The sequence below is a fragment of the Lissotriton helveticus genome, chromosome 5_1, assembly GCF_964261635.1.
Source record: "Lissotriton helveticus chromosome 5_1, aLisHel1.1, whole genome shotgun sequence".
Lineage (NCBI taxonomy): Eukaryota > Metazoa > Chordata > Amphibia > Caudata > Salamandridae > Lissotriton > Lissotriton helveticus.
The window spans coordinates 335,280,381-335,306,596 of NC_136065.1; the positions used below are offsets into that span (position 1 = coordinate 335,280,381).

Genomic DNA, 26,216 nt, shown 5'->3' on the forward strand with positions numbered 1-26,216 from the left:
CATTACTAGATGTAATCTGCAGGGAGAATAAAACAGGCGCTAACAACGCCACTTAGTGTAGCTTTTTATTAATGAAATTGTTGGTTACTCAATGGGTGATGTTTGGTGTATGAGAGTGTGAATGGGTGAGTAACTGAATGTGGGGGATGAATGTGTGGGTAGGTAAATTAGACGACTGGTTATATGAATTGGTTGAATGACCATAGGAAGCTTGATACGGATGGCTGAATATGAGTGAGTAAGTGAGTGATGCAAGGTGGGAGAAAGTGAAATAATTGTTCGATGTGGGTAGGTAGGTAGGGGAATGATCTTAAGTGAGTAGTTGAGTGAGTAACTGGGTGGATGACTGAGAATGATAAGGTGGATAGACGAAAGCTTGTTAAAATACCATGAGTTGACAAATTCAACCTGCTGTCTTCAATAACCTATTTAAATAACAGAAAATATAACAGTGAGTGGGAATGGCAAAGTGAATTAGGTGAATGAGTGGAAGGGTAGTTAGATGAGAATGTATGATTGAGTGAGTGAAGGAGTGTGAGTGGGTGAAAAGTAGAATGGGTGTGTGTAGCCTTTGACCGTGTCATGTATGTGCATGTAACTTGCATGATCGAGGTAACTATTAGCGGAAATACTACGTGTCTCTCGGACATCTTTCCAGTGCTCGCCATTCTCCCTCCCGCCCCCGCCCCCGCCCCCCAAGGGGCGGCAATCTGAGGGATAGCCCCGGGCACCACAAGCTCTAGCTACGCCACTGGAAATCTAAAGAGCTGGGAGGACAACTATGGTATGAGAGATTTGATGCTACTATTTGAACAGTTAAGAGTATTTGAAAATCCTCATTTTAACTGGTGCTGTTTGCATGTTTCTACGAACTCCAGCTTTCGTAATCGAAGAATCCGACACAAATGTTGTTAGAGCTCTCGCTTTAGAATATGTTTAATTTTTGCCACTGCTGAGGGACCAGACGCACCCGAATTGGAGGACACTGCAGATGTCACTGTCCTTTCAACATCGGGCAAAATATCTACAGGCCAACCGGATAATCACCATGCCTGCGTGACTGTCTAAAACTTTAGCTTTACATCATCTCCCTGGTGGCCGACTGCTACGATGTGACACAACATAATAGGTGTATTTGTAGGGCGCTCATTCACTCCCCTAGGGCTACTGAGAATAAATGAATATTTGTTACCCAAATCACTGGTACTCATTTTATCAAACATATAAGGATGAATGGCTGAGATGGAGTGCAGGGATTTCTTCTTGACGAGGTCATCAAACAAAGATCCTGTAGTGAATTTATTTGTCTAATAAGTGACAAGTCTTAGCCAATAGTTCAGAGGTGGCGGGTAGTGTTCATCAAAAATAAAGACATTTGATTTTAAAGGAATAACAGTTATGCTAACCTCACCTGAAAAGAGCATTTCTAGCTTTTTCTCCTGAGTAAGCCTTCAACTGAATTTTTTCATGCATTTGTTCTGCCAGTCGATGTGCTGCTAGACAACATGGCTAAAAGACATTCACAATGACAAGGCTAGGGGGGCGGAGCTAGCCACTTCGGAAGATGGCTGCTTCTTAAACACGCTCCTCTGGCCGCCGACTTATCCTTACATCAACCATTGGGGCTGTAAGTGGACCCCTTTGATTCGGCACAAAACTACCCTGCACCGCCGCGAGAAAGGAGCTGATGCCCAGCGCTGGTGAGGCCTGCTGCGTGTGTATGAACAGCTGAGGGGGCGGGCTTGCATGAAGAGGAGGGCGGGACTCACGCCTGCGCGGACCGTCCTGCTGGGTGCGACGGAGGATTTGTGGCCACGAAAGAGGGGTGCTGTATGCAAGTCAGCCCTTTATGAGGGATAGCGGAACACCTGCAGACCCTCCTGAAGCCCACCTGCCACTGTGAAATTGAGCCTCCGATCCCGTGAGGGCCACAGGTGAGAGCGACGCTGCCAGAGGCCCACGATCATACACGCGGTCCGGAGCTCTGGGGGCTTTCACACTGGTGATCTGACTAAAGCCGGGATATTGGCTGAGCACGGCCGGGACTATTTATACCCACACTGTTGACTTGAGTGCTCTTGAGCTGCGCGCCGCAAGGCCTGTACCCAATGGTGTGGGCCCCCTCATAGAGGGTAACTCGGGGAGGAGCCAGATCGGACTGCAGATCCCTGCTGAAAATAGGAGCTGAGTCGCTGTACAGTGCTGAACGGCCTGAACACTGGGATCGCTCTGGCTCTAGGTTCGAAGTGTTGCCCTAATAGCGTGCTGACACTGGGTGAGTGTGGAGCTCACATATATGCTACGACTGCGCATTGAAATCCTATACAGCCTGTGCACCATCATGGACTGTCCTGCTCGCTTTCTCCCCTCGAGGAAAGGGTGACCTCCTGTATAAGAAACTGTCTATTACTGCTGCACGTTCACAGGATATTGCCCACACTGTCCAAGCGTTGCGCAACCTCCCCACCACGTGGTCAATAGTGCTGGGTTGTTTGTAGGTAAAGGGCCCATTTGGACGGTTGCTGGGGTGAGCCGGGGCACAGAATCAGTGCTACCATACTAGAAAACCAATCCATAAAGTGTCCCTGCGGTGCCGGTCTGATTTCTACCTAGCACATCATGGCTGCCACAGCCTCCATAGCACTAAGTGGTTTATAACGCCATGCACGGAAAATTATTCGCCACCACTCCAAATCTGCACAGCATACATAACCCAAGGTGCAACTCAGAAGGCGATAACAGGTCCCTGCGTACAGTCCAGCCATGGGTAAAACAGACCAGAATCAACCCAGGCTCACCTTTGAACAATCAAAAAACCGGCAGAGCACAGCTTACACAACCAGTAGACCACGCAGAAGGCTGTCGCGAATGGAGGCGCAGTTACTAATAGCGATATGCAGGTCATGTTTTCAATGATACAAGCCGCCCTCTCCAACATAGATGGTAAGATTGACTCTTTAACTTAACGCATAGACCGCATCTCCGAATGACTGGACCGGCACACAGAGCGGATAGACATCTCCGAAGCTGAAGACTCCCATACGCAAATGGAGACCAGACAGGGAAAAATGGATAAACAACTGACAGCACTGCTGGCGAAAGCTGAAGATATTGAGGTGCGATCCCGCTGTAGTAATATACGCCTGATCGGAATAGCAGAGACGACAAATACAGGGCCCATGGAACGCTCTGTTGAACTGCTCATAACTCTCCTGGGGCGGGAAACCTTTTCCAAAGTCTTCATAATCGAGAGGGCACACAGGTCCTTAGCTCTGCCACTAGAGCAAGACCGAGGCCAATCATAGCCAAATCTTAAATTATAGAGACAGAGATGCGGCCCTCCGCAAGGCCCAGGAATTGGGAAGTCTGAAGTACGAGGGTATGGACATATCGATTTACCCTGACTTTACACCGCTTGTACAGGAGGCGAGGAAGAAGTTTGTACCGGTGAAACAAACTCTGCTACCTAAACATCTCATACGCGATGCTATACCTTGCCAGATTACGAGTGACGGACAATGGGAAGTCCAAGATATACAGTGAACCCAAAGAGGTACTCAAGTACCTGCAACAGAAAGGATCCCAGGGCACACGCAGGAGATCACTGAGAGGAGGACCGGAAGAACACGCCAACACTTCGGATGTAGAATAATGGGACAGTACACACAGAACAGTCACACTTATCGAATTGTGCATAACAAGATTGCGTAGAGGACCCACCAGATGACGCACAGCGGCGCTGCGGGTTGTGGCTCTATGGTCACACGCAGATAGAGTCATGAGGGGGTGTAGTGAATAGTACGGATCAGGATGTCCAATACACACTAATTCAACTGAGATCATCACTGCTGGCGACCTCCTGACAGCCGATACAAGAACGCATCTGCGATGGACACAGATAAGTGATAATATGTGGTTTGAGAGGCAGCTTTTGTTGAACTATAGGTTTGTATTAAGCACTGATTTGTACCACACGCTTCAAGCGACAAAATGCCCACTGATGTAAGTGGTAAACTCTGTTCATAAATTTCAGAATTTATTCTATTCGGCAACCAACCATGTGAATTCTTTTCACAGAGCACCCAGGATGGCAGCTCCCGCCCACCTGGGTACACCACACTTCGTACATTTTCTGTTTGGGGAACTGGGGGAGGGTGGTTGGCCATGTTTCAATTTTCTGGGTGGGAGGGGGGATGTTATTTTGAAAAAACTGGTCAGCATTAAAGTAGTAGACACCATCTTACAAGGCAGTGACTCATACACAGGCTACTGGCACACCCCACTTAGAGGCAACACTGTGCATGGAAAACAGATCACGACATACTAGACCGGTAACATTTATGACCAGGAATGTGAAAGGCCTCCATAATCCACAGAAAATTCGCAAGGTTCTGGCATACCTAGATCAGTATAAGATAGATATTGCTTGCCTACAAGAAACCCATCTCACACTCCTCATAGAGAGAATAGGTGCAAGGTGGGCCTCTTATCGAATGGCATCTTCCTAGTCTAGTTATGCCAGAGGGGTAATGCTCCTTGCTCGACGTAGCACTCCCTTTACGCTTATTAGCTCCATCACAGATGATATGGGGTGATACGTTATAGTCCAGGGCAACTTTGGAGGCACTGCTTTAACAATAGTTACAACATATGGCCCCAACACTGATGATCCGCTCTTTTTTGCACACATATGGGTAAAACTGGGCGATTTACCACCCACAGCCATCATATAGGGTGGGGATTTTAATAAGTGTCTAGACCCTGCTTTAGATAGGTCCACGGGAAATGAACGATATGGGAAGCAATCGGCAAGGGAGCTCCGAGAAGGTATGGTAGAATGCGCAATGATCGATCTATAGCGCCCGAGACACCCAGGTCGCAGGGAAGGCACTTGCACGTCCACAGCGCATAATACGTGGTCAAGAATAGACTACTGGTTAGCTACACAAGACATCTATACATGGACAACATTGGTAGAACAAATGCCTAAGACTTTGTCGGATCATGCCCACATCCGTCTAGCGCTTGCCATCCCGACACACACTCCACGTCAGTTTACCGGAAGTTTGCGACAAGGCACACTCCTAGACCAGGTATTCCGTTCTGAGCTGCATCAGGCTATATTAGAGTACTTTGAACTTAATGTAGGGTCTGTCAGCAGTGCAAGGACACTATGGGAGGCCTCCAAGGTGACTATCAGAGGCCACTATATTGGTAAACATGTGGGCATACTGAACGATATTCAACAGCAACTATTTATGACAGAAAGGGATATCCAACAGCTAGAGACAGAATATGTGACCACACAAAACCCCAAAATACTAGTGGATATCAGGCAAAAGGTGGACACCTATCATAGATTTGCACATGATGAGATTAAATATATCTCAAGTAAATACAATGTACGCACCTATGGCAAGGGGGGGGGGGGAGACCGGGACGTGCGCTCTCACACAGAATACGACCCACACAGTCAGCCTATATAACACAAATAACTACCTTGCAAGGCCAACTTACATATGATACCCAGTCGATTTTAGATTGCTTTGCAGAGTATTAGACCCGTCCCTATTCTACACAAAGAACTTTGTCCCCACCTGAGATCTGCCTCTATTTAGACGACATTGCTTTGGTGTGGATGTCCGATTAACATCGCAAATACTTCTGCCATGGCTTCACGGAAGAGGAGATTTAAGAGGCAATTAACCCCCTCCAGAATAATAAAGCTCCCGGTATGGATAGGCTTCCCGAGGAATTCTACAAAGAATTCAGAGACTTATTAATCTCACACTTAGCTGAGATGTATGAAGAGGCCTACGAGGACGGTATGCTCCAGGCCTCGCTGAGAGAGGCGCTATTAATTACTCCCCCTAAACCATACAAGGACCTCGCTAAATGTGAATCCTACCGCCCACTGTCTTTAATAAACATAGATGCCAACATTTTTGAAAAAATTATTGCATCACTAATACAACCTTTGTTACGGAATCTGATATTACCAGACCAGGCCAGTTTTATACCGACAAGATCCACAACGCAAAATGTAAGGACCATCTTTGCAATGTTTCACCGACTAAATCCCGACTTGCCAGAAGCCGAAGCCTTATTGGACGCGACGAAGGCTTTTGATTCAGTGGAATGGACATTCATGTTTACGGTATTATGCAGGATGGGTTTCCCAGAACCTTTTTTGCGCTGGATTGCGCTTCTGTACACTTAACCTGGTGCGCACATTAGAATAAATGGGAATACGTCAGACCTGATTAGCATAAGTCGTGGAACCAGGCAGGGTTGCCCGCTTTTGCCACTCCTCTTCACACTGGCACTAGAACCACTAGCCTTTAAATATGCCAAAAGTACCTGGACTTCGCTCTCCAGTTCCGGCTTCGTCCCGTCGGTATATCGTTATAAGCCAATAATATGGTTCTCTATTCTCGCTATCCGGATACTAATTTAAACCCACTCATTAGGGAATACATTAGGTTTGAACATTACAAGGGTCTCAGCATTAACTGGGACAAATCAGTAGTCATACCACTCACACCCTCTATACCACAGCCCAATTTGGAATTCCCACTGCAATGGCAGACTGAACTGGTGAAATACCTCGGAATATGGATACACCGGAATTCGGAGAAGGTGATTCGCGAGAACTATTGCAGGGCAATAGCGAAATTGGAGGAGCAGGTAGACCGTTGGATCAAATTGCCTCTTTCCCTGGCTCATTGGATCGCCATACAATGATCTGGCTCACACAAGCAGTGTTTTCTAAATTACGCTCAGCCATGCAGTGATTAGCATGGGCCAGGAAGCAGGCGAGAGTCGGAAGGAAAATATTAACCAAACCCTATCACTAGGGGGCTTCGGAGCACCGGATCTCCAATTATATTTTTATTGCACACAGGCGCAACATGCTCATTATTGCCTACATCCACAAGCACAAATAACGCACATAGCAGTGGAACATGAGAATGCACTACCGCCTCCACTGATCACTTGCATATCCGACCCGAAGACAGACACTCCGAGGGACAAAATAAACTCTGTACTCTGCACATCACGAGCATGGTACACGTTAGCAAAACGTGCACAGAAACTTCCAATATATGCTCCGGTGTTTCCAATCGCTCCCCATCCACGAATAACAGTCACACAAGAAAGGAATATGCAAACTTTACTGGGGGAAATGGGCCTACATAATATGAGTGATATTTTTCTGCACAACCGATTCATTACGCAGGACGATCCGTCCCTCAGCATACATCACACACCACTGAAGCACTACAAATCCTGCTAACAGAACCCACGGGTTAATGTTTGCTAACACACCTATATAATGCATCACAGGGAGAACTGAGTCAAGCTCAGACTAGATTGCTCCAGAGGTGGGAGGAGCGAGTCGGGCACCCTATAGACAAGAAAGACTGGGACTACAATTGTACGCAAATGCAGTTGCTAACTTCAAATTGCAATCAGCGCATAATTCATTTGAAATTCCTACATCAAACGTATTACACTCCAATGAAACTACATAACTATGGACTTGGACCAGATGATAAGAGCCACAGATGCGGTGCTTCCAATGTAGATTTTCTTCACAAGGCATGGGCATGCTTCCAGCTCCAATCATACTGGCAGGAGGTTACTCGTACTCTTACGACTAGGTTATCCGAGCAGATACCAAATGCTCCACTAATCTGCCTATTAGGACTCAACAAGATTCCACTGACTAGAATACCAAAGCTTCTGGCTGTGGCATTATTACTAGCCAAATGCTGTATCGCACTACGATGGGGTAGCAAGCGCCCACCACGATAAAAAGACTGGGTCTCAGATCGGACTTACTGCAAAGAGACACTGGAAACATATGCAGAATAAATACAGAAGGTCTCTAGACCTAGGGATTTCTGGGAACTCTTTGTACAATACCTTTGGTCCACACAAGTTGTTAACTGAATGTATACCACAGAGTGTAGATGGTGACTGATTAGCAGAGGGGTAGAGATGCGGGAAAGATATGGATGGTAAATTATATGTAAATGTGACAGAACTGAACTTGTTGTTGGATGAAACTATGCATAGACACGCATGTAAGACCTCTGTGAGACGCAACTGTATGTACCAAGAATGCCGTGATGTGTGACCCTGTTTTTTCTTGCCGACCAGAATAAATCTATACTACTAGTATAAAGAGAGAACAGAAACCTTTTGGCAAGGTAAACTCGGGAACCACAGCGCCAATCCACACACCCAATACATTGTTGGAATCCTCAGGGTGTGTAGATGGACATAGGCGACATAAAATAAAATAAAATCGTAAATTGAAAAATTAAAATTTACAAACAAAGTAGTCCCCTAAAACTAGCGGCGGCCGCGACGTAGCGCTGACCGCGACCTAGACGTGCGTGATGACGACAGGCGGGGAGGAGCGGTGACGAGCAGCGAGGAGTGGCGGTGAAGTCCGGAGCTCGGGGAGGAGCGGCGCATCAGGTAAGGCGAGGCGGGAGGCGGTCTGGGCAATGTCGGGGCGGGCGGGGGCCCGGGAGTGGCGGTGAAGTCCAGAGCGCGGCTCAGGTAAGGCAGAGGCGGGAGGCAGGCGGGCGGGAGGCGGGAGGCAGGTGGGCGGGGGGCGGTCTAAGCAATGTCGGGGCAGGCGGGGGCCCGGCCGGGACTGCACAAAAGCCGAAAATGCTGCCCCCAGCCCCCTTCTGCCCCGGGCAACGCCGGGGCGGGCTGCTAGTAAATAAATAAAAAACAATGACAAGGCGAATAGCTCAGGCATTGCCGCAACAAATTGGCTTAGTCAATGCTGGTTAGGTCTGTTGTCACCCAAGACCTTTTGTATTTACATTAAAAATCTGTTTTAATAGCAATCACATTTTGCTTCTGCCCACCACAGCTTACAACAGACCAATGGGTCAGCACACTTCAACCATTGGCTCCCCTCACTTTGAGTGACAAGATTTTTTCCTGTGTACAGTGTGCACATCTGCCACAAAAGTAGCCGACTTCAGTGCCATGGACTGGAGGACCAAAGTGTCAAAGAAATTATTTTACCCTTTTGAGTTTCATTCCTTTTTTACTTTACTTCACAGGTAGCCACCCAGACATCTTGAAAAAAATTGGTTACAATTTACCACTAGCATACCACACCAAAATGCACAATGTGTTAGTTTCTTGAAACGATAATAAAATTCTAAACTATTGCAAATGAAACAATCATTGGCAGAGCCGGACATACTAGCTTTGCCAACTGCATTTCAAAGCTAAATTTGAATTGGGAAGAAATTGTTTGAGGCCGAACTTCAGGAAACTGAGCCAAAGTGCACAGAGCGCCTTAGGAAGTGATGTGGAGAGAAAAAGGTTTCTGTTTTACATGCCAAAGCGCGTGGAATGTCGCCAAGGTAAGAATAACTTTCCAGTTTTTGAATCCTTGTTATTCTTTCTTTTTGCAGTTGGCAGGTGAAAAACGCTCTCCACCCTTCTAAAATATGTACTAGGCTTCCCTACCAAAGCGTGTAGCGCCTGTTTCTCAGATTTGTTCCATGGATCCTAGGAGACTCCAACATACTAGGAAACACTTGTGACTAGCATTGCCTGTGTCCTCTACCAGCCTAGAGGGTGGAGTTCTATGTTTAAGCTCCCTGAAATGTCAAGAAGCTCCTCCTGGGATAAGACTCAGCAGCCAAAGTTCACCTTTAGAACCTAATTTAGAGTTTGAAACTCAGATACAGTTTACACAATCAAAACGTACAATTACTGGGCTGCTCAGGCCCCTTGTTGCAGATATTGTGACGTTACTGGTTGACATTGATGTAAATAAGTCATATTCATTTTTAAAAATATAGAAAGTTCTATCTTTAAAAAAATGAATATGACTTATTTACATTAATGTCAAACAGTAACGTGGTAACACACAAGTTACAATATCTGCAACAAGGGGCCTTAGTGTTTATCATTCGTATCTTAGACTCTCGCTAGTACTTGCAGCAAAATATAGTCTCAAGCTCTGACGAAGCCAAACAGAATTTCTTCTATCGAATGTTCCACACACATTTTAAATACCTTCAAAGAAGGTATAGTCCGAAGTTCCCAGCTGGAAGGTGCCATGTTGTAAGGTGATCATTTTGTCCCTGAAGAGACGGAACATCCTGGTAGGACGGGTCAGAGCAGGTTTGCATAGAACTAGCCCAACCCCATGGTCAGATCTACAAATCTCAGATCTCGCTGGTATAAGAAAACTATAATTGCAAAGTCAACAAAGTGCTGCTAGTTCCTGAAGTCCCAAAGATACACCAGCTTGTGCAGATATGTGCCTTCACCTGCAGGCCATGGCTTACCTGCGCTATAAGCAGCCGAGAGTGGACATCTTGATGTGCCTCGCGAATAAGTTTACTTTCGTCCCTTAGTTTCGATATCGTATCTGTCAGAGAAAGAGGGAAAAGCAAAGTCCAATTCAACAACTTTGGGAGCGACATGACCTCAAAACATTCTGGCACCGGAGCAAAGATTGTGACGGGATACCTCAAAACAACTTCTCACATCAGCCCAAACCCTTTCTTCTAAATGTTAACATCCATCTAAAAAACTGAATTCAATATTCAATCTGCTCCTTTCTAAGCGCTATCATTGTGAGCAAATAAGAGAAACGAGGTGCGGAAGGATAAAATTATTGGCTCTAGCTCACACAATCTGTTAAAGTGGAGAAAGTCGGGGAACTAAACATGGGTTTGCTCGTTTGAAAGCAGACCCATTGCGAACTGTACAGCATCTTCTAAACAGCATCCGATTATTAAGTCAAAACATAAATTCATTGTGACTAGAAGCAAGAGCATTTGCTGATGACAAAAAGATAATAGCAACCAGGACAAGAGGGGTGGTTAAATATAAGGGTATACCTGGTGGACTGAGATCTGGAAGGAAATGCTTAGTTTACCTGCAGTATCATTACCCCAATTTCAGGTTCCTGGCAACAGTACTTACAAAATGAGACGTCCAAAATCATGAGACAGGCACCCCCTTGCCTTCTACACCCCAAAGGTTTGTTTGTGTGGGGCATGGACCCTACATTCTACAGTAGTGTCCAAGATAGGACTCTGACCTTCCCTACCCCCTATAAAGGAATGTATAGGCCTCCAATCAGGAGGGAGGACATATTTTAAAGAATGAGATGAGGAAGATGGACTTTTAGTAACAAGATTATTGCCAAAAAATCAGTGTATTATCTCCTCCGCCTCTTTCTCATCCCCACTCCTCGTATAATGAAGATATACCCAACTCGACTGCTCATGCTTTGTACCAATAAACCGCAAACATTTTTTACAAAGAAAAACACTCATGTTTATTCAAGAGCAGACCAATGGTTTCCCTGTTGCTATGGCAGTAACTGTCCTACATTCAAAATGTAATGTACACAAATCACAGACCTCCTCTATGTAGTGAGACAGTGAAGTGGATGAACAGGCCAAGAGGCTGCTTCCAGATTTCATAAACAGGGTTTCTTTGAAAATGCGTTAAAGATGCTGCTCAACCTTTAGTTCAACAGTCACGTGCTCTTATGGGACAAATGTCGCCTTCAGCACATAAGATATTAAAATTGTGGACCTAAATCATCTGCTTTATGAGACTGTGGCAGGCTTCGGGCTCAACAAAGCCGGCCCACACTTAACGAAGAGACCATCACAACATTGCAAACCCAGAGTGAGCTGGAAATAGATCACTACTGCTCTCCGGAGATCCAAATGCCCATGGAAACACAAGGCAGCCTATGGACCCCATACCCACCCACCCCTCCCCGCCACCCTAACCCATGCCTCAAAACCAATCTCAATGGGAATATTTGGGGGTTGTCTCTCTTTAGAAATATTCTGAAGTAGGAGTTTCTGGCCCATAAAAATCAAAATGTTCCTAATCTTGCCTGCTTTTGTTAATACATCGAAATAAAGTGCCTTAATAATGAGTAACGTTAAATAAATCTCCACAAATGTTCAAACAGAGGCATCTATGATTCAGAGAGAACACAGGTCAGGTCCCAGTATGGAAAGAAAAAGATGATTTACCAGGTAGGACAATGGCAGCCCGTCAGAAGACTGATGGCATGGCAAATAATTCCACCTCACCAAGTGCATGCTAGGGTTCCCTAATGTCTTTGATAGAGCACCACTGCACCTCCAGCCTAGCGGAGAGTGGCCCAGTTTAAAGAACCCCTACAGAAATAGGAGTATCTGATACAGGTCATAATTACATGGCTGCATCCCACCAACCCAGCACCAAGTTTAGATAGTCATGCAACAATGACCACAGGCTTTGATGGTGGAGGACCATGTAGGCACCCATTCAGCTCTGTTTAAACTCCCAATGGTCTATAGTTTTTGGCTTCAGTTAGCCAGAGAATAAAACTAGCTACTTACCTGTAACTTCAGTTATCCAGTATTGGTATCTTTCATAGATTCATATGCTTAGAATCATCCCAGCCGACGAGGTGGGAGCCTCGCAGTACACTAAAATATATACATCATAGTAATAATAACATTTCATAATAGGCTACAGTAGATAGCAAAGTAACTACACTAGCCTATCTTAGTCCTTTTGCAAAAAGAACCAAACTTGGAAACCAGCCAATCAGGCATCAGCCCCTCCTAGAACCTTCCCCACAGAGAGGCAAACCCTCAGATTTTCTACTGCACAAGTGACAATAAGTATGCCATAACGATAAGGTAAGCCTCTCCAGGGATGAGGGAGAGTCGCATGTGAATCTATGAAAGATACCAATACTGGATAACTGAAGTTACAGGTAAATAACTCGTTTTCTTATCCAGTATTGGGGTATCTTTCATAGATTCACATGCTTAGAATCAGAGTAGCTAGCAGTAAATAATACTTATAGATATAGTGGATGGTGGGTATCATAAGAAATTCAAGAGATACCATGTCAAACTATTGCAAAATATATATGTATGTATAAACAAACCTATTTTGTGAGAGAGTACGTCATACACAAGAATGATTGTATACAATAAAGACTTTGCATAATATCAGAAACAAAATATTTTGCCATCAGGCTTACCTTATCTAAAGAGGTTTCGTAGCACTGCTTGTCCAACTGCTGACTCAGCTTCTGTTGCCAGATCCAGGCAATAATGCAGAGTGAAAGTATGCACACTCTTTCAGATTGCAGCTCTGCAAATCTTGTCTAAAGACACACCAGCAAATAATGCTGTAGATGAGGACATAGCCCTGGTAGAATGAGCTTTAGGCTTGCTTGACAATGGATGGCCTGCCTTGCAATGGCAGAATTGAATGGTGGATGCCATCCACTTTCAGATAGTAGCTTTTGATACAGCTGAGCCTGTCTTGGGTCCACAATACGAGAGAAATAATTGATCAGGTTTTCTGATGGACACAGTCCGAGATATGTAGAATTTCAAGCATCTTTTGACATCCAAGGTATGCAATGACTTCTCCGCTGCTGAAGTCGGCTTAGGAAAGAATGTTTGCAATGGTACCGGCTCATTGAGATGAAATGAAGTAGGAACCTTGGGTATAAATGTGGGATTCGTCCGCAGGAGGACATAATCATTAGCAAATTTCAAATATGGTTGCCTTATACTAAACGCCTGTATTTCACTCACTCGTCGGGAAGAGGTGAGTGCCAACAGAAGAGCTGTCTTCCATGAGAGATACTTGATATCCGCTTTATGAATGGGTTCAAATTAATGTTTCATCAGTTGCTGTAGAACCAGATTTAGTCTCCATTCCGGAGGATGAGCTCTAATCGGTGGGAAAGTTCTGAAATGTCCCTTCAGGAAGTGCTTAATGAGACGATTGGAACAAAGTGATGGCAATCCCAGAAGATCTTATGTGTGTAGAAATAGCGGCTAAATGTAGCTTAACTGATGCAAACGTTAGACCAGACTTTGAAAGCGACAACAGATAAGGCAGAACTTTATCGGGAGGACATTCTAGCGGATGCAAGCTGTTGTTATAACACCAGCAACAAAATCTCTTCCATTTTAAGGCATAGGTCCGCAATGTAGAAGGGGCTCTTGCTTTATTCAGAATGTCTCTGCATTCTTGAGGTAAGTCTACATCCCTGAAATCTGTGAGTCCAGGAACCAAGCATGGAGTTGCAGTTGAGCTGGGCAAGGATGCAGAATCTGTCCTTTGCTCATTGTTAGGAGATCCGGCAGTATCGGAAGGCGGAATGGCCTGCACTTGGAGAGAAGGAGAAGCTCTGTGAACCAGTGCTGACGTGGCTACTTCGGTGCAATCAGAATCATGCAGCATGGTTCCTTCTTCATCTTGTGTAGAAGCCTCGGGATCAGAGGAACAGGTGGGAATGCGTAGGCAAAGATTCCCGTCCATCTCATCATGAAAGCGTTCCCCCAGGAACCCTTCTCTGGATCCCAACTTTAGAAGAAAAGGCACTTCCTTTGGTGGCAAATAAATCCAGATTTGGCTTGCCCCACTTTTGAAAGACATTATCCAGTATTGTTTGATCCAGCTCCCATTCGTGACACGATTTATTTGCCCTGCTGAGATAATCTGCCCAGACATTTTGGACCCCTGGAAGATGTTCCACTTTGATTGTGATATCGTGCCGGAGAAGCCACTTTCAGATGCTTTGAGCTTCCTGGGACAGAATGTGAGACCTTGTACCACCCTGCATGTTTAGGTAATGCATGCAAGTGGTGTTGTCGGTTCTGATGAGAACTGTAGATCCTCGGAGACTGGGTAGAAACGACTGCAGGGCCAGTGAAATTGCTCGAAGCTCCAGAAAGTTGATGTGCATTTTTGCAATTGCTGAGGGCCACTTTCCTTTTACGCTTAGATCTTGAAGATGCGCACCCCAACCTTCCAGGGAAGCATCTGTGGTAATGATATAATCTGGAACTGGAGGCTAAAAAGTGAGCCCTACTGAGACATTCTTGAAACCCCTCCACCAAGAAAGCGGTTCTTTCATAACTTGAGTTACTTGAACCATGTCGTCGAAAGTACCTGAAATCTGCAGCCACTGATTGTCCATCTCCTCTTGAATTGGCCTCATTTTTAGCCGAGCATGAGGCACTAACAGAATTGCTGACGACAAAATTCCCAGAAAAGATTTGATCATTCTCACTGAGGCGAACTTTCTTTTTAGGAGGTCCGTTGCCTGAGAGAGAAGGCGAGATATTCTGTCTGTGAACAAGAATGCCTTGTCTTGAACAGTGTCTAATTTTGCTCCCAGAAATTGTATCACTTGAGAAGGATAGAGGCTTGACTTTTGGGCGTTTAACGAGTGGCCCAGAGAATGCAATGTTTGTAGGCACTTTGTTGTTGCACGAGAAGCCTGGCGAAAGGATGGAGCCTTTATCAGCCAGTCGTCCAGATACGGGAATAGTTGGATGCTTTGCAGCCTGAGATGACCTGCTACCGGAGCTAGAAATTTGGTTAAGACTCTTGGAGCGGAGCGCAGGCCAAATGGAAGGACTTTGAATTGGAAATGTGCACCTACCACCGTGAATGTCAGAAATTTTCGATGTTTGGGGTGAATAGGGATATGAAAATACGCATCTTGGAGATCCAAGGTTGTCATGAAATCCGAATGGTCCAGAAGCTGAAGAATTTCCTGAAGTGTCACCATGCGAAAGAATTTCTTTTGTAGGTATTTGTTCAGGATTCGTAAGTCTAAGATCGGCCTCCAATCCCCAGACTTTTTCTTTATCAGGAAAAAGCGAGAGTAGAATCCCTTTCCTGTTTGAGAGTGAGGAACTCTTTCTATCGCCCCTTTTGACAGCATAGATTTTACTTCCTTCCCGAGTAGAGAAAGATGGGGTGGATTTTTCTTTGGAGGTGGATGAGGAGGGGGAAATTTGGTGTACTCCAGGGTGTGTCCAAATTTTATGATATCTAATACCCACTTGTCCTTGGTTATTTTCATCTAATTGTTGAAATGTTGGGAAATAGGAATTTTGTATGCTTGAGGCATGTCTGGTGCAGGTGCAATAGGAATGTCACTGCCAGAAGGCAGAGTCTCTGCCCTGGGGTTGAGGTTTCTTGCCTTGTTGCCTATAGGCGGCCGTTGGAGGGTTTCTGTAGGCTTGTTGTTGGGAGGAGTATCCGTATCGACCCTGGTTCCCTTGCTGGTATTTCTGGTAACCTCCCTGAAAGGAATAGGAACCTCTGTCTTTTGCTCCTCGAAAGAGCGTCTTCCGATATTGCAGGGAACCCAGTGACCTTGCGGTATCGGTGTCCTTTTTTATATCCTGTAGTGCATCGTCAATATGCTTGCTGAACAAGAGATCGCCATCAAAAGGCTTGTCCAGGATTTTTGTCTGGCTCTCTGGGCAAAAAATGTGTTGCTTTAAGCCAGCCCTGTCTTCTAAGTGTAGCCGCTCCTGCTAGTTGTCGGAATCCAAGAGACGCAAAATCCATAGAGATAACGAAAAGGGTAGAAAAAAAGGATAGAAAAGTCGACACAACCAGCAACAAACAGATTTACTGACTAATTTTGACCTGAAAATGATCACGATCGCGCGCTGCGAGCGCTGCAACTGACAGCGGACGCGGTGTTGGGACGGGCGGCCCGGGACCCGCGGCAGCTTCACGCCGAGCCGCGGTGGAGGACGAGAGACACGGAGAGCTGCCCGGAGCCTGGGGGCCGACTGAGGGACTTTGGCCACCCCGGCACAATCGACGGGCGAGAGGTGTAGCACCTCCTGCTACCGCGCAGCCTCGGCCGGTGGAGTGGGAGGGGGCTGACCCCGGCTTCTGGGCCTATGGACCATTTGCGCGCCAGGTCGCAGTGCAGATTGCGGAGGGGAAAGACTTGCCCGGGGACTTGGGTGCCGACGGGGAGTCGACAGCTGCAGAAGCCCATTTTGAGGCGAGGAGTACCAGTGGACCGGCTGCGGCTGCCGCGACCCGGCTGGCGGAATCGCAGAGTGCCGGCCGGCGGTCACGAAACTTGAGACCCCGGCCTATAAAGACTCACAGCCGGTGGATCCCCTCTCCCTGACGGGGGCTGTGCCTGGAGGTGGTCAAGGTGCGGGACGAGGCTCCTGGGGGAAGAGTCAGCGGAGCCTACTGAGAAGCGGTGCGGCCGGAGAGACTGCGGCCAGAGCGGTGGCGTCTCCAGACAATGAGGTGAGGAGGGGCACTGGAGGGAGAGAGCTGGTGACTCGGGGGGCATGGTCGGGCCCCCGGTGCTGGGGCCACGCCGCCTAAGAACCGTTTGAAGTCGCGAGGCATAGACGGGCCTTGTGCCATTCCCTGCTGCCGAGACACCTGGGCCAAAGATTGGCTTTCTTCACTGTGTATTGCCCAGAGCCTACCAAGCCTATCCCCGGACTCAAAAAGGAAGTAGTTTAATAAACTGTCTGTTCACTGGCATGGGTGAGTGAACTTAGCTGCCCCATGACGACTAAAGTACTCTACAATCAAACTCCTGCTTTGGGTGGATCCTTGAAAGGGACACTGGACCTGTATCTAACCAGGGTGACATCGGCCATTGCTACTATCGAACACAGCCTTCCCAAAGATGTCATATGCGGTGAAGGACCCCCCTCAACTCCACTTGATTCGCCGAACACTGTATTGTTGAAAGAGCTAAATGGGATTTGTAACACTAAGTATAACATTATATCGCAGGAGGATGAACAGACTGGTACCTATTCACGCCCTGTGGGTTCTGGAAGTCCTAACCCCAGAAAACCGCGGCAAGTCATTAACAGTTCCCTGGTAAACCCGGATGTTGCTTTAGTAGAAATTCCCACCGTCCAATCGATAGATTGTCCACAGGTTCCTGTCCAAGGTATTAAACGTAAAAGTGTAGCTTACAATGGGAGACCCTCGAAACACCCAAAAATCACCTTAAAACCACTTATGGTTACAGTTGCTACCACCCCTGAGAGCCCCAATCAATTACTGGAAAAACCTGTATCCCTCCTTCCAGCCACCCTGCTAGCTAGCCTAGAAGAACTGCTTAAAAATCTGCTTGTCCCGATAATCGACAGGATAGAGAGAATTGGGGTAAAGCTCGCAGAACTAGAGGTAAACAACCTGACAAACAACCAATCTCAGAGCATAGCTGCTTTAAATACCTATGACACCGTTGTCAATCATAAAACCCCCCTGGATCAACCATCGGACCCTGAATCCCGAGCGCCTAAAAGTAAGGAGCCTTTTAATAAATGCATTACAGCCAACTGCTCTATCTCTAGAGCACGGCCGACCCAACTAGGTAAGCTTCCCGAGGGTCCAGTAAAAACCAACAACTGCATACATTTACCACCAGAGGCAGGACCCTATGTGTGCGTCCTATCGGGAGTGCCGGAGCTCACTGTTGGGAAAACTGAAGGCCATCAGGGCCTTAAAAACAAAGTTCAGTATTGGCTGACGAAAAACAGACCCCTCCCAACTAGTATCAATGGTAGAATTTTGAGTGTGAGAAGGGTGGGGTGGATAGGGCCTCGGCCTAAGAACATGGTAGGCGATTTGGTAATTGTCAATTTCAAGGCTAGGCAGGTCGTTCCATATTTGCGTAGCTGGGAGCCACAAAGAGGAGATGGGCAAATAAAAACACGAGAATTGTATCACTTCTACCCCCGTACCGCATATACGTTGAACTCTGTTTAACATCATTAACTAAGGACAGAACGCTATAGCCATGATGCAGTCCATCTGCCCCACTTCTCCCGTTTATAACTGGTTAATGTACTCTTGTTCTTGTTTCTTAATTGTAAAAACCTCTTTTAATGTAATATCTTTTGCGCAATCTTGTGTATATTTTAATGAAATGAATTTTGTATTCTGTATGCTTTTATGGTTATTTGATTGTAACCGAATAAAGTACCTTTGATTGATTGACCATAGAGATATCTATGATTTCAGAAGCGTCCCTCTCACCCTCCGTGAGAATTTTCCTTGTCTCCAACTTGTTATCATCTGGCAGATCTTCTATATATGGCGAGATGTCCGACCACAATTGACGGTCATATCTGCTTAGAATGGCCAAACAGTAGCGCCTGCCATTGTGGTAAAACGTTTGCCTATATTGTCCAGGTGCCTTCCATCCTTGTCAGGAGGAGCTGCTATTGGAGCTGAAGGGTTCCTTGATTTTCTTTGTGCTGCCTGAGATATAACAGAGTCTGCTTTAGGGTGGCCTGAAAGGCAGGCTGGTGCATCCTCCGGTGCTTTATACTTTTTGTCAATCCTGGGGAGGATTGCTGGAATGGAGAATGGAGTTTGCATGATTTTTATTCCCTCTTTCCAAATATGATCAATTATGGGAATAGATCTTGTAGACTTCTTGTTTTGGTCTTTAAAATCATAGAAGAAGCACTCGGTCTTCTGTACCAGCATGTTTAGGTGGAACCTAGCAGAAGCCTTTTCCATAATGGCATGGAATCCCCCTATGTCCTCAGGAGGAGAGTCTGCAGCTGGAGGAATCGGTGAAGCTGGAGCCGAAATTAGATATTCATCCCATTCGTCTACATTAGTGGGCGAATTAGGAATTTCTCCATCCGCAGCCGCTGTGTCCCCGTAATCATCCAGTAGCAGCTGTGAAGGCAACGACACCTGGGGCTCAGCAACAGGTGTTGCAGGTGTCACAGGTTTCATTTGCACAGGAGAAGGCTGTTGTGGAGGTGGAGCTGGAGGAAAGCTATTGTTGTAGTCCTTCAGCATTGCCGTAAGGTCCTGAAGCAGGCATTTGAACCACTGGCTCTTGATGGAAAACCTCTTGTGGTGCCCTCAATGACTCACCTGGCTCGTAATATTCTTCTTCTTCATCATCTTTCTATTTTATCCTGAGTTGTGAAGGATCATGTGCCTGTCCGTAGGGGTCATCATCATCTTCAGATTCCTCCAAGTAATTGCTTGGAGGTAAAGATGAAATATGTGAAACATCATGAAAAAACCGTCTGGAAGACGACAATCTGAAGCTCAAAACAGGCGTAAATTGTAAAGGTGTAGGTTTTTTACGCTTCAGAGTGACAGAAATATATATCAATGGTGATTCATATTCCGTTGAAATGGCTGTAATAGACGGCATCGCCGACGTTGTAATCATAGTCGTCGTCGACGGAAAAGACATAGTCGACGATGTGGTCGTCAACGTCATAGTTGAAGTTGTCGTTGGCGGTGGACTCGTTGACGAGGGCATGATCATCGCTGACGGCGAGATAGTCGACGGTAACTTAGTCGACGGCGGGCTTGTCGACGACCTCGTTGATGGCAGGCTCGTCGACGGAACATGAAGTATCGTCGACGGGATACTCGCCTACGACGGGATAACCGTCGGCGGAGGCATCGCCAACGGGATCTTCGACGGCGAAGCCGGCGTCGACATGATGTGGGTCGTTGACGGCGCAGGGACACTCGTCGTCGATGCCGTGGACGGGGATCTCGTCGCCGGTAAACTTTTCTTCGACGCTGAAGATCCACTCACCTTCTGTGGTGATTTTCTTGTCGACGACTACGTTTTACTTGTCGACCGAGGATCCTGAAGAGATTTTGAGGGAGTTTTCTGAAAAACCTTCACCTTATCTCTGGATTTCACCTCAGAAGAGACTCTTTTTTTTGAGGCAGAGTGACCCACCTTAGAAGAGGATGTTTTCAAGGTCTTACTGAGCTTTTCAGGAGGATCTCCAGATCTATCCCTCTTCTTGGAAATGGGGGTGGACGCCTGAGGACGAATACTGCCTTCACCTTCAGAAACCACTCCAGATGATGCCTTCAACTTCTCCAACCAAACCAGCAGGCGTACTTCTCTATCCTTCAAGGTCTTGGCAGGAAAGGTTCTACAGATCCTGCAGTCCTTGACCTTGTGTGCTGGGTAGAGGCAATAAATACACTCTTTATGAGGGTCTTCAAAGTGCAGCCTTTTCTTCCCACAAGTAGAACAGGCCAAAAACAAACTCTTTTTGGAATCCGACATATTTCTTCAAAGAAGTAAAGCTTGAGGAAAATAAACTGAGCAGAGCTCAGGGAGACTCCCTAACACACGAGATGCAGTAGAAAATCTGAGGGTTTGCCTCTCTGTGGGGAAGGTTCTAGGAGGGGCTGATGCCTGATTGGCATGTTTCCAAGTTTGGGTTTTTTTGCACAAGGACTAGGATAGGCTAGTGTAGTGACTTTACTATCTACTGTAGCCTATGGTTTAATGTTATTATTACTATGATGTATATATTTTATTGTACCGCAAGACTCCCACCTCGTCGGCGGGGAGGATTCTAAGCATATGAATCTATGAAAGATACCCCAATATTGGATACATTGGACATCTTATTGCCATCTCTTTTAGAGCTATAATCATTCCATTCACATCCCTCACAAATCTACCAGAATACGTGAGGCCTTTTCCCACCTGATATTCCCCAGACCCTCAGGAATCAAGGGTAATGCCAGAAATCTACATCTCTGAAAAGAGAGGAGGTAACTTTTGCATTAGTTGGCAAACATTGAAAAAGACAAGGAGTAACAGAAGGGGACTAGAAAAGACCTGATCAGTTCTGCCCAGGAACAGATGTGGACTGCTCCGTCTCAGAGGGCTCTGGACTTGGTGTTTCTCTTCATAATGCATCCTCCAAGCTCCACCTACCACACTCTGAGACCTGTGGCATCCACTTTCAGAATCAATGGAGCTGGGAGACACAGTGGAACCCCTTTGGTCAGGTGTCCTGGTGCAACAAACCATTTTAAAGTCTGTTGGCTTTTAAGAGAACCCAGAATCACAGCATCAAAAAGCTAAGAGTCCGGATTCCAGTGTTGGAGGTGTGTCTCAATAAAGACAACAGGTGAAGTCTGGTCAAAGGCATGACAACTACCTACTGAAGCAGATAACAGAGCCACACAAAATCCCACCTGTCAATCATTCAATATCGAGTGAAAAGAACAAACTGGGCTACTAACAAGGTCTTCTTGAACAAGACACCATTCAATGGCTGCAGCAGAGTGCTTTTGAAGGGGGTGCGATAGCCTCTGCTGCATCAATCAGTATGGCCAAATCCCGGGAAGGAAAACTAGTTCCATGTCCATCCTGTAGTGGGCCCAATGAGTTATAGATCATTACATGGGTTCATGTGGGGCTGGTCTCTGTGAATCAGAAACCCATGGATTCCCAACACATCCCTGAGATTCCGCCTTAAAAGGACAGGTGGCAGTTCCCTGGCCTACATGGCTGCGGTGGCTGGGAACACACTCCCATTTGACTTACGCAGTTTGCAGGATCCCAAGCAATTTAGAAAGAGACTCAAAACTTTTCTCTTTAACTGTCTTTCTCTCCTTTTTGCTGAGTTTTACTCTGCTCTTCCTCTCTTAGGCTCATTCTAGGACACTCATTGAGTAGCTGTGCACGCTACAAACCTCAATAACATAACATAACACATTGCAGACCTCACTTGTAAATGTTTCCGTCCATGCAATGGTCTCTGAATATGCTATACAGTTGTCTAGATGTGCTTGGGTTTCAATTCCCCTGACATGAAGGAGCCACATCAGAAGTCCCACAATGTTTGCAAAAATGTTTGATTCGAATGCCTAGAGATACATGGATGCTAAAACGCAGAAATATTTGGTAATCATTTCTTGTGGGCTTATGTACAGAGACATCCTCTAAGTCTAGGAGGAATCAAAATTCTCCCTCCCCAAAAAGAAAACAGCAATTTAAGTTGCTGTAAAGTCTCCATCTTGAAATACAGTCTGCACAATCAGGTGGGCTTTTATGAGGTTGAAGAGCACAAAGAATCACACTAGTGCCTATTGGACCAGAATCACTCATGAGCAAACCTTCTTTCTGCTGGTTTAAAGCAATGTCAATCATTTTCATAAGATCCTGGGTCATCTATTTGTTTGCACCTGTTTGACAATGTACACGACAGAGCAGTCCTTTCAATTTTGTCCTTGTGACACATCTGAAACTATTTTTTCCACACTTTCTGCTAATTATTCGACTTACAAACATTTTCTCTGAAGCATACTCAGTGGGGGCTCATGAGGAAGAGAAGCAATATATTTCATCACGGAGTATGGAACATTTCTACTTTTTTACGGATTCTTGAGCAGATCTGAAATGTTGTGGCTAATTGGTTTTCCTTCATTAAGGTAAGATATGTTTTTTGGATGGGGAACAGCTTTCAGTTTAAAATAAAACTTAATGAGAATGTCTGCTATTCGAAAAGCAATGTATCGAAAGGTCACATCTATGTCCATAAAGATGATTTCCCAGAAAGGTGGCGTGACTCCCTCTGCTTTTTATATGCCCTCCAACTTCAAGTCTAATCAGGCTAATGGAGGATACACTTTTAAGGACAGCATCTACTTACTCCAAATGGGTTTGGACATGAACTAGAATACTGTATCTTATCCAAATCTCTCCACTTATACATTATTTCTAGTGACAGGATGCTTGAAATATTTTGAAAGGGAGGCTCAAATTATATTTTAAGTTGCCATGACTACTGTTACATTGACGTTCATGAGTTGAATTGATGATCTTTCCATGACAATAATAAGAGTAAAGGCAGCATTGCTGGCATATCTTTCTTCCTGATGGATTTCCTCATTGGACAAGGGTCCAACTCTTTCTCCTCCTTCAGTGGGTGTCATACACTGGAGAAAACCTGGATAAAGAGAAGAGGTCATGGAATTGGGAAAAAGGGGAAAAGATGTGTGAATGCCGATTTTTTCAATTTGGAGCTTTCTTGGCCACCTAGAATTTAGGAAGGGAATCATTCATGAGGCTTTAAGCTGTTTCTTTCAAATGGCTACAGAACAGTTGTTTCACTCTCCTCTCCCTCATCTTATGAAGGATAACATTTCTCTCTTGTATTCCTCTCCATGATCCATCATCTCCAAAAAACGCCAACCAAGAGAAGATTCCTAGAACAGCTGGTTTTTAAATGTTCAGGAGAAAACAACAATTAGTGTCCAGCTAGATTTAGAAGTATGTCCTAATCTTGTACTTTGAGCATGCATTACAAAATATACCGCTTTCCCAATAAGTGACTGTACTTTAAGACATTCTAGCAGAAAGGTGTGTAAAGTGAATTCTGTAGTGGTCACTGTACCTTGGCTGTCTTGAGACAACCCTCAGATATCAAGGCCACCAGATTATCTCTTTGTCTCCTTTGCAAGAGAGAGAAAGGAAAATCTTGGAAATGTGCCAAAGCAGCTGCAGCAGACACTTCTTCCAAATATACTGGGATTGATTGCCAGTGCTCTACACTTTTTGCCATCTCAGGGAAGCACTTGACGTGAAAGTCCAATTAAGTCTGGAAAACTCAGGTAGAACAACATTCTATTGCTTTTCAGTGCACAGTGTAATGCCTTGAAACACAACACCTAAGACTGTAAATTGTGATCAAAGCGCTCCTAGCCAGATTCCACCGCGCACACCATTGTGGGCTTGATATTATCATCACATTACTTAAACTTCCAAGATACCTAGCCATGGTTGATGATAAATAAAGAGCCATGGGCGCAAAACGCTATGAGTACGCAATGAATGCACTTACATGAAGGAAAATCAGCTTTAAAACATCAATTGAACCAAGCACTTTAAAATAACAACAACAATTTTGAGCATTAATAACGAGTAGTTCTTTTTAGAACAACTGTACATCTTCAGAGGTTCAATGACATGTTTGGTCAGACAAAAGAAACAGGATTATCTCTTTTTAATGCCACTGCCATTTAAGAGGTGTCCCTTAACAGGGCATATGCACTATATTAAAAAGGCTGCGTGGTATAATAGGCAAATGGGGAGCCTGCAGTGTTGGGTTGCTCTCCATTATGAATAGGAAGGGGTGAGGCGGAAGAGAAAGATCAGGTAATGAGGGTTGGAAAAGCAGAATATTTTCTAAGCATGAGGTTGATGAATGGCTATCTGCATGTAGGAGCGTACCCCCATGCTTCAAATAGCCTGGTAAGGGTGCCTTGAGAGACCCAGATTGGATGATGCTCACTTTATCCGGCACATTGTGAACATGCGATTTTGAAAAAGTGTGTGGAAGTAACCAGTGTTAGTTTACAATGAAGACAAAGAGAAAGAGCACAAGCACAGATGTCGTCCCACTGAATCAGCTTTTTCTCCAGTGATGCTAATAAGGTGGAATGTGACACATGCAGTATGGAACATGTCCTACAATCCTCAACACAGCTGCCAGACAGGACATTACCCCTATAACGTTAAAGACCAACCTGCCCCCGTCTGTATGTCTACTTTTTCCTGATGAGCTAAGAACTGATCAGTAGGCAGTGACGTGAAGCAACGGCGATTGTTTTTTTTTGTTTTTTTAAATCTTTTTATTTAACATACGTTAGTATCAAACAGCTCATTATCTCCAGTTGCATTTTCCATATCTAGAACATATGATATAACACAATCAGTAATTCTATCTCCCCAGTAACACGCTAAAATCAAGGTCTCAATCTAACACCTGCCCCTCACCGCCCCTCTCCCCCCCCCCCCCCTCTGCTCGCTTCCCGGAGTCTCCCAGTTCCCCCAATATGATTCCCACTGTTGACATACTTTTTCCCACTTCTTTTGGCATCCCCTGCTTTCAAATACTGTCTTTTCTACCGTACAGCACCAATCCATGTCCTGTTTTTATCGTGTAGCCGTTGGCGAGTCCATGGCCCCCCTAGCTATGGCTATGTTTCTTTTGGCAACCACTGCGTCCACCAACAGCCATATTTTGTGATATTTAGGCCAAGATTGTTCCCCAGATACACATAACACATGCCATCGGGTATCCAGAGGAACCTCCTGTCCCACCACAACTGACATTATGTGCATCACCTTTCGCCAATATTGTTGGATGACCGGGCATGACGATTGGTTTTTGATTAAAGAGCCTGAGAAGTGCAACAATACTAATAATAACAACAAGTGGTCAAGAGACTTAAAATATACTTTAAGACAGAGGGGGGGAATTACCAAACATGACAGGATAGGACAGGACCACCATAAACCCATCAGACTAATCTCAACCACACTCTCCCAAGCAAAACGACTAAAAAGATTAACTAATACAACTTTAACACTGTATGGAATCAAAAGACATCTTAGAATAAGCACAATTAAAATTCAGACCTGAGCAACAAACCAAAAGCATATGTGTCTGTCTGAGAAGACCTCTTTAAAGACACCCAGGCAGGGGTAGAGGCTTTATGCCTATGGACACTTAACACAGTCAACCATTACATAGTCACAGACACACTACAAAACAATGGGT

The 26,216-nt window shown here is 45.4% G+C and overlaps 1 protein-coding gene across 2 annotated transcripts in view; it reads right to left on the bottom strand.

The window, feature by feature from the left end:
- The window catches only part of LOC144754517 (uncharacterized), a 424,858-nt gene that overhangs the window by 263,616 nt on the left and 135,026 nt on the right, over nt 1-26,216 (bottom strand). For both annotated transcript variants that reach the window (XM_078642413.1, XM_078642414.1), the window contains one exon: nt 10,341-10,423. In XM_078642413.1, the coding sequence (XP_078498539.1) occupies nt 10,341-10,423 (83 nt within the window). The remainder of the gene's footprint in view (nt 1-10,340; nt 10,424-26,216) is intronic.